Here is a 12222-nt window from a genome sequence, read left to right as displayed (position 1 = left end):
CAGTAAAGCAGGAGGGAGATAATGAAACTGCCACATCAGCTGGGGAAACCTCCTCTTCCACCTCCCCACTGGCATGTCTGCTCCCCTGCCCATCGTCAAACCTCCATTATCATCTTCCTCTTGTTCTTCTCTCCTCTTGCAACTGATTCTGTGCTGCACCAGTCCCCTGCAGATCACCCTTCTGCATTTCTTTTCTCTACCTCTTACACATCAGACACACCCGACTCCTGCATCTCTCTGCCATTCTGTCTCCACCTTTCACCAACCAACTTCACAGGTACTGACCTAAGCAGAGGCGAACCCTGCTAAACCCGAATCCCCCCTCAGCTAAAATCAGTCTCCCTTGTGGACAGCCAGGCAAACTCTACTGGTCCATCATCACAATCTAACCCACCAACTCCCATTCAGTGGAACCTCCTCCACGTCCTCCACCTCCTCCTCCATTCAACCCTGAGCTCCATTTTAACACACACAACAACATACATACATGCATATATAATTACACAATCTAAATAATCCCCTATTCTACTTGTCCAGCTGTTTGCTGTTGGCTCTCCCATCATGTCCAACTTCATATCCATGTTATGTTTCAAATGATCTAAAACAATCTCTAAGCAGAAATTCATCACTCGGCATTAAAAAATGTAAAAAAAGAGGACAATGATCGCAGCTTTACAAAATGTTAGTACTCGTTAGGCAGTTGTCTTGGAGCAGTGAAACGTATCCCATGATAGGTGTAACCCATGCCAGCAGTGATTTCATCACAGGTGCAGTTGTTTCCACATGTTCTTTCACAGGGATTCAAATTTAATACAAAAACAGGATGCACTAATCTCATCTCAGAATGAATTGGGAATTTTACACCATGTCCAGAAAATGTGAAAATCGGATTTCCATCACGGCTTTTCTTTCTTTTTTTCTCCCTACAGTCATGCTTTTACCCTTACCTTTTGATGCCCGACATTTAGGGCGATGGTTGCTCCTGCCTTTGTTTGTACAGCTTTAACTTTCACGCTGTAATTTCGTAGTGTTTGGGTGCCACGATTTATCTAAAAATTGATCAGACTATCGATTACTGATGGTTGTATTTTATACCGTGACAAAGTCTTAACATTTCATAACGTCTAGAAATTCTCCACATTTTTTGTTTTTCACTGCTGGGTGTCAGTAGTGTTGTGATTTAGTGAATACTGAGCGTTAGCAGACTGAATGTTGTTTATTGACATTCACATGACCTAAAGCCTGGTGCTAAGCAGAGGACACATGGTATGGCCTAGCTGAGGGGTGCAGTGTGAACTCTTGGTTCACATTGAAGAACTTACATGTGTCAAGCTTTTGCTTATACTACTTCAATATCTGATTCAGACTTGTTTGCTGGTCCCAGCAAAAAAAAAACTGTTCTATTCCTCATCGCCAAACTTTTGTATTACTGTTAAAGCAACTTTATTGTTAAGGTCACACGCTGCAAATGGACTAAGGGAAGATGGAGAGACGAGGTATAAATTAGTCCACAGAGCCGAAAAGGAGCTCGGATTTTGGCCTCATTAGCTCTAGTTTATGGTTCTCACTCGTGCTTACCGTTGCAAGCTTAGCTCACTCACAGATCAACCAATCATTCACATTGTTGGTTGCTGATGGCAGGAGCCAATCAGCTCCTTTCATTAGAGACCCTGTATTTCTAAGACCATTAGCGTTTTCCTGCTCGTCAGTCAGTTTACTCCATAAATTGTTGATACCAGCAAACTGAGCCACAGCTTCTTTTTTCCCCACAAAAACACACTCTTTCTTTTGCTACTGCATTTAGCAGATGAAGCACGGCGAGGAAGAAATATGCTTTGAAACGAGTGTGAAAGACTGATAACTTTAGGATGCCAAGTCCTGATGCACACTTATATGTAGACCTTGCTGCCACTCTGACCACAGAACGTGTTTGTCCCCAGTGTGCTATAACCTTGCAACCAATGTGTTTTTTCTACCTTGTTTTTTTCTTTTGGGGTTATATTTGCACTAATGTCATTTTTTACTAGCAATGATCCAAAGCTGTTCTGTGGATGTCGGCAACCAAATACCCTCTGATGTCTGTGTACGAGGAAACGGCCCAATCTGTTTGTGTGTAATGAACACAAATGTTGCTCTGTACGTAATCTATATTAAACCAGAGGTGTGTTGATAAATATATATATATATACATATACATAAGTAAGACGAGGGCTTGGTTTCTCCAAAGTTTCCTTTCTTTGTTTCTTCACGTGCCTGAGAGCAAAGAGAATTTTTGGATAAGAAGCTGCTGGGAAATCAAGCCCTCTGATCTGAGACCAGCCAGTGTTGCTGCTTCTCCAGTCTATATGACGCATCTTTTAAGCTGGTGTGATCACTCTGCTGCCCTCTACTGTTAGGAGTGGGCTCAGCATGGAGACGCATTAATTAGCGCTCAGCAGTATTACTTACTAGCACTATTATTAAAGGTCTTATTAGTATGAATGACCATATTCTTGACATTGGGAAGCGTGGGCTGCAGGGTTGAGAATGAATACACGATCAGTGTAGGATCAAACCTGACCAACGCTGCTTTGACTTTTTGTGTTCATTTTTTTAAAGAGATGAAATGTAGAGTTTGATGTATTTTGCACATGTTCTTCTGAAAGGTGAACCTAAGGGCTTTCTGTACACACCTTCTTATTTTAATACCAACACCATTCCTTTGACGTTGATTTTTTTTTTTTTCGAACTGCTGTTCGATACTGTTGCCTCTGACTGACAGATGTGTAGAGATGAATTGTAGTTGTGGGGCTGCTCTCCCCGACACTCCCTGCAGATTTTTGTTTAAGATGAATTGTTTTTGTCCATTGAGTTTGTCCAAACACAGTACATGTGCTCCATTGCAGAGGTCCTTCCCCTTGAGTGTGAGGATGTTGAAGATATTGAAGATATTGGTAGTCCTGATGTGAAAGCAGAGCTTCCCTCCCACCTCAGCATCACTAAGGATGTTATGGAGCGCTGCATTCATCTGCTGTCTGATCCCAGCCTCAGGCTCCGACTCAAGGTAGTGTATCAGTAGTTTTATGTAGAGTCAACTGTTGGACTAGTAACAAAAATAATCATTCTTGTGAGGGTAGGACTGCCAGCGTTGGTACAATTCATCCTGTCAGAACTGTGTGGATGACTGTTCACTGGTGTAATGCTCATCAAGGAAAAACATTCAGTCTGGTCCAGGAGTGAAACAGAAATAAGTCTGTGCTGAAGTCGTGCCTGCTCAGGAGTTTGGGCTCTCAATGAAGACCTCAATAATTAGTTTCAGCTCACATATAATCAGGATCAAAACAGAGATAATTGTTAGGTGTGTTGTGCGTCTTTGTCTTTAGGTACTGGACGTGCTGGAGTTGTGCCTTCAGGTGCTGAGTGAGAGGGAAAATGAACTGCTGCCTATGGCTCATCGCTGCTGGCCAGCACTCCTGCAGAGACTCACAGCCGATGACCCATTAGCAGTCCTCAGAGCCTTCAGGGTAAGTAAAACAAACCTCTCTTTTCATTACGTGAGTCAAAAGTATTCAAGTCGTTTAGTTTTAAACTCTTAGTAGTGAAAGAATGAAAGATGGTGCCCAACAACAGGCTTATTTCATTCAGAAATAGTTCTATTATTTTCTTCTTTGGGTTGTAATGTGAAGACTCTTTAAACTAACATTTCTTCTATCAGCACAGAAAAATCACTGTGGATGCCTTCTTAGAGGCTGCTTTTCAAACTGTCTCAGAGAATCACAAAGTAGGACTTTGGATAAATGAAGCTGATAGTGTTTTGTGATCTTTGGTGCAAGTGTCAGCTGATTCAACTTGTGGGTGTAAATTAGGCTACTCGTCAGCTCCTGTCATCAGCTGGAATATTTTTAAATTTGTTATTCATATTTTTATTGATGAACTGACAAATACAGACACGTTAAGTCTGTAAACAGTCATTTATTCACTCAGAGCTGCTGCTGGGAAATTGTTTCATCAGCTTTTGGATATATACGAGTTTTGTAAATACTACAATTCATCCAGAGTACACAACGGGAAGGTTTTATTGAATTTTGACAGCTTGCTGCTTTTGTACAGGGAGTGCAGAATTATTAGGCAAATGAGTATTTTGTCCACATCATCCTCTTCATGCATGTTGTCTTACTCCAAGCTGTATAGGCTCGAAAGCCTACTACCAATTAAGCATATTAGGTGATGTGCATCTCTGTAATGAGAAGGGGTGTGGTCTAATGACATCAACACCCTATATCAGGTGTGCATAATTATTAGGCAACTTCCTTTCCTTTGGCAAAATGGGTCAAAAGAAGGACTTGACAGGCTCAGAAAAGTCAAAAATAGTGAGATATCTTGCAGAGGGATGCAGCAGTCTTAAAATTGCAAAAGCTTCTGAAGCGTGATCATCAAACAATCAAGCGTTTCATTCAAAATAGTCAACAGGGTGGCAAGAAGCGTGTGGAAAAACCAAGGCGCAAAATAACTGCCCATGAACTGAGAAAAGTCAAGCGTGCAGCTGCCAAGATGCCACTTGCCACCAGTTTGGCCATATTTCAGAGCTGCAACATCACTGGAGTGCCCAAAAGCACAAGGTGTGCAATACTCAGAGACATGGCCAAGGTAAGAAAGGCTGAAAGACGACCACCACTGAACAAGACACACAAGCTGAAACGTCAAGACTGGGCCAAGAAATATCTCAAGACTGATTTTTCTAAGGTTTTATGGACTGATGAAATGAGAGTGAGTCTTGATGGGCCAGATGGATGGGCCCGTGGCTGGATTGGTAAAGGGCAGAGAGCTCCAGTCCGACTCAGACGCCAGCAAGGTGGAGGTGGAGTACTGGTTTGGGCTGGTATCATCAAAGATGAGCTTGTGGGGCCTTTTCGGGTTGAGGATGGAGTCAAGCTCAACTCCCAGTCCTACTGCCAGTTTCTGGAAGACACCTTCTTCAAGCAGTGGTACAGGAAGAAGTCTGCATCCTTCAAGAAAAACATGATTTTCATGCAGGACAATGCTCCATCACACGCGTCCAAGTACTCCACAGCGTGGCTGGCAAGAAAGGGTATAAAGAAGAAAAACTAATGACATGGCCTCCTTTCACCTGATCTGAACCCCATTGAGAACCTGTGGTCCATCATCAAATGTGAGATTTACAAGGAGGGAAAACAGTACACCTCTCTGAACAGTGTCTGGGAGGCTGTGGTTGCTGCTGCACGCAATGTTGATGGTGAACAGATCAAAACACTGACAGAATCCATGGATGGCAGGCTTTTGAGTGTCCTTGCAAAGAAAGGTGGCTATATTGGTCGCTGATTTGTTTTTGTTTTGTTTTTGAATGTCAGAAATGTATATTTGTGAATGTGGAGATGTTATATTGGTTTCACTGGTAAAAATAAATAATTGAAATGGGTATATATTTGTTTTTTGTTAAGTTGCCTAATAATTATGCACAGTAATAGTCACGTGCACACACAGATATCCCCCTAAAATAGCTAAAACTAAAAACTACTTCCAAAAACATTCAGCTTTGATATTAATGAGTTTTTTGGGTTCATTGAGAACATGGTTGTTCAATAATAAAATTATTCCTCAAAAATACAACTTGCCTAATAATTCTGCACTCCCTGTAAATGTGTCGCAGCCCCTGGCGTGCACACTCACAACGGCTGAGCGTAAATGGAGACATGTGCGGACGTATTTTACCTCCACAAACACCCGAGACGCAGTTTGCGATACATGTGGCAAGACAGTGAGGTGTTGTGGCAAAAGCACTAACCTCGTCAAACACCTCAGAGTAAATCAGATCACAGAATATGACGAGCTTATGTTGAGGCAAACTGAAGAGGAGGACGGGGACAGGTGCTGCTAGGGCGAGACAGACGTCTCTCATGGAGTCCTTTAGTGCTGCAGGCAGGCAACATGTTCAAATAGCGCACAACTTCAGTTTTATTTCTATATGATGAATTCTGCATTATTAAGTGATAAGAACAAGTAATCTGATGTCCTGTAATCATGATGACACTACAATAAAAAAATACAATAAATAAAATACGTTATTGTACAAAGTATCGGTATCGGATCAGTATCGTCGCCCTGAACTTTACTTGGTATCGGATCGGAAAGGAAATCAGTGGTATCGCACATCACTAGTATGAAGCAGTCACATGTCTGAGCTCGTGAGTTTATAGCCGGGTCTAACCCACCTCTTCTCCTTTCTGACTCAGGGCTGCCGTGCAGGTCACCTACAGCTCCACCAGTCACACGTCTGTACGATCAGGGGAGCCCACTGGAGACAAGTCCACAGGAAGCATGTGGAAGATGATTCTGGTGCTGCGCCTTTAGCTGTGTTATCAGCTGTGTGCTACTACTACGCCTACATCGTGTGATGAACAGTGGAAGGATTGTTCCATCGATGTCACATCGAGATTTTTTTTGTGCTTCACCACTTTTTACTTGGACTCTGCTACAGTAGCTTCACATTCTGCTGTCCAACTTTAAAGCCAAAGCTTCTAGTGACCAGCCAGTTTTGAGTTTTTACAACTGTAATACTGTCGATATGTTATTGTTAATACAGGAAAAAAGTGGGACTGTCAGGTAATATCTGTGCTGACCTTGCAGTTGCAGTTATTATTACTCTGTAGCTGTACTCTATAGTTATTACTCTGCTAGAATCATTTTACTGTTGAAATAATACTTATTTATCTGTTACTGGCCTTTGGTGCAGCTCCCCACTTCATCTTCTGTCTGAAACAACTGTTTTAACTCCTCTAACATTAAAGCCATCCATGTATCCTTTTTCTTATCTAATTCAGGGTCAAATGTAATTGTTGAATGACAGTTTTAAGCAGTGTCCTTTTTATTATTTTCTATTTACCCGAGTTTTGAGATGTACTTAATCATGTGGCACCAGAGAAAGAAAACCGAAGAAGATTCAAAACACTGGACTCACACTGAGTCGTTGTGTCGACAGTGACAGTAGACAAGTTGATTACAGCGCTGTGTAACAAGTTTACACCTGCCTCTGTCCAGTTTATCCAAACCTGCTACATAGGATTTAAAATGTTACTTTAAATCTAAAATGCTGTCTTCCTGCTGTTCTGTAAAGTATCACTCCTAAACAGTGTGTGCGTCAGTGTAACAGTGTGTAATAATAATAATAATAATAATACAGTTTCTTAGTCACTGTAAAGCAGAAAGAATTAAACTCTTAATAAAATGTGACTGACAAGAAATGTAACGAGGCAAATTGTTAAAGGTATTTTTTGTAAAAATAAAAAAAATCAGAAAATGTAATGAAGACATTTTACAAGAAACCGTATGTCTGAATATCTGACATCATTTTTGTTGCTATCTTGATAGACCACTTCTTAGTGATCTAATGTTTCCATGTTCTTCTGGCTAGAAACAGCAGCAGGCTAAGAATGACAGTAACATGGATTCTGTGTTATGGTCAGTGAGCTGGACTGTTACTGGAATGTCTCAGCAGATGGGATGCTGCGCTGACACACTGACCATGATGTGGTTTAAAGTACTGTGTGCCAGCACACCCTGCTTGGGCCCTTCTGGATCTGAAAATGAAGCCAAATGAAGAAATGCCAAAAAACTGTAGGACCTCTAAGTGCTGCTCCAGGCCGCGTGTAAAACGTCCGGCTGTATAGCATAAAAAGCATGTTTGCAGATGTCAAAGGAAAACCTGGAAGGAGAGCAAGAAACACAAACTCAGTTTATTTCGTGTACACGGGCGAAGCTTACTGCGTGGCAAGACACAAGCAAGTCGCGCAGAGCCTCAGTCCGTTCTTTATTTATAGCAGAGAATAGATTACACAGCATCTCTAGGTGGAGCATATGTAATAGAAAAACATCTCTAGATATGGTTATCGCATGAATGGCCGTTATCCATAAGACAAGAGGAACTAGTATCTTTTGTCATATCAGCTTCAGGTTGGAACGGTCTCTGCCTGAGCGTGTGTGACTTTGTAACTTCCTTACGCATGCTTCTGTTCCTTAATCTGTAGGTTACAGCCACATCATGTTCTCACAAGAAATTATACTTAAGCAAAATAAAGGTTATCAAAGTAAGTAAAAGTAAAATCTCTTAACATCCACATTCTCCCATTTAATATGCTGCATAACAGCCAGAAGAATGAGGTTGTGGTTGTTGATGATTTCAAAGTCTTTCACAGCCTCTTCTTTGGTTGGGCCGCTGAAGTTGCAGTCCAAGTTTCCCTTTCCTGCTCCTTTAGTGCTCACAGTGAAACGAGTGGGTTTGTTCAGGCCCAAGCTACGCCTGTAATGGAGAGCTTCACGTCATCCTAATACTACAATGAGCCATTTTACTTCCCATCTCCTCCTTTCTTTAGATTAACAGGATTTGCAGAGGGGCAGCACCCAGTGCTTGTTAGCTGGTGATGGCTTGTTGGCTTTAAACCCCGCCCCTCAAAAAAAAAAGAACAAACAAACAAAACAACACAACCCCACCATCACCACCTGGATGACAAATATTTCCTAAACTAAAGAGCAGGAACAGTGGCTTACTGGTTCAAATAACAAATAGTCCAGAATATACCCTTTTTTTGTGACTCATCTTTGGAAACTGCTGCTACTACTGCTTTGACTGGTACACAGTTCAAGTGACAGCTCAAAGGACCTGTTTACATTAGCATAAAAACTATAACCCTTTTTCATGTTTATTCTTGTTTTTAAATCCTTGCGATTGTGATTTTCAATTTTGATCTTGTCAATTTCGTCAAACATTTTCATAAAAGTGTTATGAAGAGTTGTTCCATGTAGTATGACGGAAAACATTCCGACCGTATTATAGACCAATAAACTAAATAAACAGACTGTTTTTTGTTAGCACTCTCTGACTTTGTGAGGCAGTACAGGTATTCTTACCACTGCGGCTGAGTCCTGGTCCCTCTGCCTTGAGAAGGATCCACTTTGACCCTGAACGGTGTCATTGGAATAGCCTAAACCCAAACAGCCTTTGTCCTGATGGCAGAGGACAAAGGCTGTGTTAGCATGTTACCTTTGCAGGTAATGCTCTACAGTCATTTTTAGCCTCAAACAGCAGGTGGGTTGAATAAGTTTCCCTGTAATATCTGTTTCTAAACATGTTACTGTTTGGAATATTTCTTTGACATGAGAACATGTTTGCGCTCTTTACTCTCACACACAGTTTTATGGAGCTTTACCTTGACCAGACTCTGAGCAGTCAACAGTGAAGTATGTCGGCTGAAGGCTTTGAGGCCCGTCTTTGCCACTCCAGGGTCAGAGACCTTCACCTTGTTTGGATGACAGCCTGCTCCGATATTCATCTGTGGGCACAAACACCAAAACTCAAGAGACTTTTCAGTGAGAAGAAAAGACAAACCCTGCATGCAAGAGTGAAAGTGAGAGTGTGTGTGAGTGCATACTCACCCTGAATGGACTCTCAGTCTCCCAGGAGACCATCACAGTCTGCTTCACAGGCTTACGTGGGGTGTAGGTGCAGGTGTATGTGCTGTTGCCATTATCCTTAACCTGGACATCCACAGAATTGACTTCACCATCCTGTGCAGAAGACAAGGGATTAGTTCAATCAGATTTAACACACCGTAGTTTTCGGACCATAAGGCGCACTGTTGATGAACAGGTCTGGTTTTATACATGAGGCGCACTGGATTATAAAACGCATTAAGCGAAACAAAAACAGTCAGATAAGTCAAACTTACTCAACTCTTTCTTCTAGCTTCCTCTACTTCCGTACCATTGATTCATTAATGTTGAAATCTCTCACAGCTGCTCTATTCTCATGTTCTACTGCGTGACTGACAGCCTTGAGTTTGAAATCCGCTTCGTAAGCATGTCTCTTAACAGGTGCCATTTTGGGGTCCTTATCCACACACGATACAGTAATATTATGTTGAAGCGCAGTGCGTATCACTCCGCGAGGCTCCTGACTACGTAACCGTGACGCTCCGACAATCCATCAAGCGGTGCGACTTCGTAGCTTACCAAAGTCGTACTAAAACATTTTTGACAGATTTTGAGCGCCGTGTATTACATAAAATCGGTTCAAGGTCAGTAAGCACAACCACAATTCATACATAAGGCGCACAATTAAAGGATTTTAAGTGCGACTCATACTCTGAAAAATACGGTACATGCAATATATTTAACATATTTGTGGTCATATACAAAGCCAGATATACCTGGGCTATAATTTTCAGAGGAGCTTTTCCTCCTTGCTTGGCATCAACTGTGAATTCAGTGGGTTTTCCAACAGCCAGACCACTGCTCTGAAGGCCTGGACCGTACGCCTTAACCTAGAGAAAACTATTTTAAACAAACAATTAAAAAGGAACAAGTCAAAGATCTACTACAGCCAAAGAAGATCATTTACAGACTATAGCGCTGTGAAAAATATTTGCCTCCTTTCTGATTTCGTATCTTATTCCATATTTGTCACACTTACACGTTTCAGATCAATACATTTATAATATTAGACAAGAATGTGTAATATTAAACGGCAGTTTTCAAGGGGAAAAAGCGATCCAAACATACTTGGTCCTATATGAAAAAGTAATTGCACCTAAAACCCGATACCTTGTGTCTCACCTCTGACACCAAGAACTGCAGCAAGCGTTTGGTGCTAGAGGTCACATTTGATGTTTGTGAGGATATTTAAGGCAGACACACGTAGTTAGCGGCAGGTGTGTTGTTGATCGAGAGGGCTTAGCCTCCACAGGAGAGCTTTCAGCCATGAAAAGTGTGTCCATCACAAGCCCACCACCATGATCTCAGGTCTTGAGGCAACAATCATGAAAACTAATCTTAACTGAGAGTGTTGGATGTCCTCATTGTTGCAGAGCACACGGACAGCATACTCACCTGGTTCTGTGGGCCCGCAGCACATGTCACACCATCCATCACCCTTGTCATCACATTCAATCTTGGTCTGAGAGAAACCTGAAGAGAAATAGAGCAACTTCAGAGAAGAAACTGAAGCTGATCAGCACATGCTTTCAGGACCCCCTTGTACCAACATTGTCTCCAACAGCCTCCATCACAAAGTCAGCAGATTTACCAACAACGCCTCCTTCCAGTCCAGGACCCCAGGCCCTCACCTTCTGCTGGCCAGCCTCAGTGCCAATCTTAGCCTCCATGGGACTAACCAGAGCATAGAATGATCAGTCACAATGACAAGTTGGAGTATTCCAGTTATTGTACTGTTTGCATGCCCATGTGTAGCTGCATGGAATATGTTCCAGGTGTGGTGGGCTAATACTCAAATCCATACACACCATCGCCAACATCTTTCTGTTTACACAAACCCTCAAGACCCTCTGTGAACACAGCAAAATGCCTTTGCATTATTTCTTTTAATCAAGTCTTATCTGATCATTTGAGGAAGAAAGAAAACACAAGCGTCCCCAGTCTGTTTATAGTAAAACCAGAAACCATAAATTAACAATTCACTTAATCATGCATTAACAATTTGTTGGTCGCTTAGAACAACATTTAAAAAAAAAAAAAAACATAGCTCAGAGTATAAATCCCTTTGAGGCAATAATAATTTTAGGTTACTTTACAAAAGTAAAAAGAAAAACAAAGGTACATTTTAAAATCCTTTGTTTATGAACAGAATTCTTCCTGTTGGACACAAGAAGCAGACTCCAAAAAACCTTTGAGACTCTGCAGAAGTCTGATTAGGCTGCTGTTCATGCAACTGGCTCACTGTGGTGTGATAATAGTGTACTTCTTGCAAACAGTTGCAACAAAAACTGAACGTCCTTCACATGATCAAAGTGGGCCCTTCAAACAGTCCAGCACCTGGAACTGTTTGTGTACTTAATATATACTGGTGAGCTTCTCTAGTTACAGTAGCTTGTGTTAGTATGTGTACACAAGGACAGAAACGTTCAATGATGAAAAACACACAGTAGAATAAAATTGTAAGACGTCATCAGTTGATGCAGTTTAAGGACATTGTTCTTATGTGCAGTCTCACCTGGAGCTCACGTTCTAGTTCATGACCAAAGATTCTTCAATTAATAGTTTAAAGATGTCCATCAATGCACTGCTAATGCTCTTCAACCTTATAAAAATCAACATGCATTTTGAATAAGAAAACACTTTGACAAAACCAAAGCTTCACTGTGCTTAGTGATTTATATGGCTAAAAAAACAGGTTCAGTTTGTAACTGAGAGAGCGGCTCGGTGGCGCTGAATTAT

At 41.5% G+C, this 12222-nt stretch overlaps 1 protein-coding gene across 1 annotated transcript; it reads left to right on the top strand.

Moving 5' to 3' along the window:
• Window positions 1-233: 233 nt before the first annotated feature.
• On the top strand, window positions 234-6392 carry LOC109199178 (TELO2-interacting protein 1 homolog). Its single transcript, XM_025905054.1, has 4 exons — window positions 234-277; window positions 2886-3043; window positions 3363-3503; window positions 6231-6392. The coding sequence occupies exons 2-4, from the start codon at window positions 2990-2992 to the stop codon at window positions 6390-6392; spliced, it is 357 nt and encodes a 118-aa protein (XP_025760839.1). The 5' UTR covers window positions 234-277; window positions 2886-2989.
• Window positions 6393-12222: the final 5830 nt, after the last annotated feature.

This window comes from Oreochromis niloticus, unplaced genomic scaffold (genome assembly GCF_001858045.2).
Source record: "Oreochromis niloticus isolate F11D_XX unplaced genomic scaffold, O_niloticus_UMD_NMBU tig00008305_pilon, whole genome shotgun sequence".
NCBI classification, from domain to species: Eukaryota; Metazoa; Chordata; class Actinopteri; order Cichliformes; family Cichlidae; genus Oreochromis; species Oreochromis niloticus.
The sequence above is the reverse complement of the archived record's forward strand: the minus strand, read 5'-3'. Positions and strand labels throughout refer to the sequence as shown.

Excerpts from the sequence above, each read along its gene's own strand:
- LOC109199178 (XM_025905054.1), top strand. The coding sequence starts at position 2,990 with ATGGAGCGCTGCATTCATCTGCTGTCTGATCCCAGCCTCAGGCTCCGA. Across the intron at positions 3,044-3,362 it reads GCCTCAGGCTCCGACTCAAG|GTACTGGACGTGCTGGAGTT; the intron begins GTAGTGTATCAG and ends CTTTGTCTTTAG. Across the intron at positions 3,504-6,230 it reads CAGTCCTCAGAGCCTTCAGG|GGCTGCCGTGCAGGTCACCT; the intron begins GTAAGTAAAACA and ends TTTCTGACTCAG.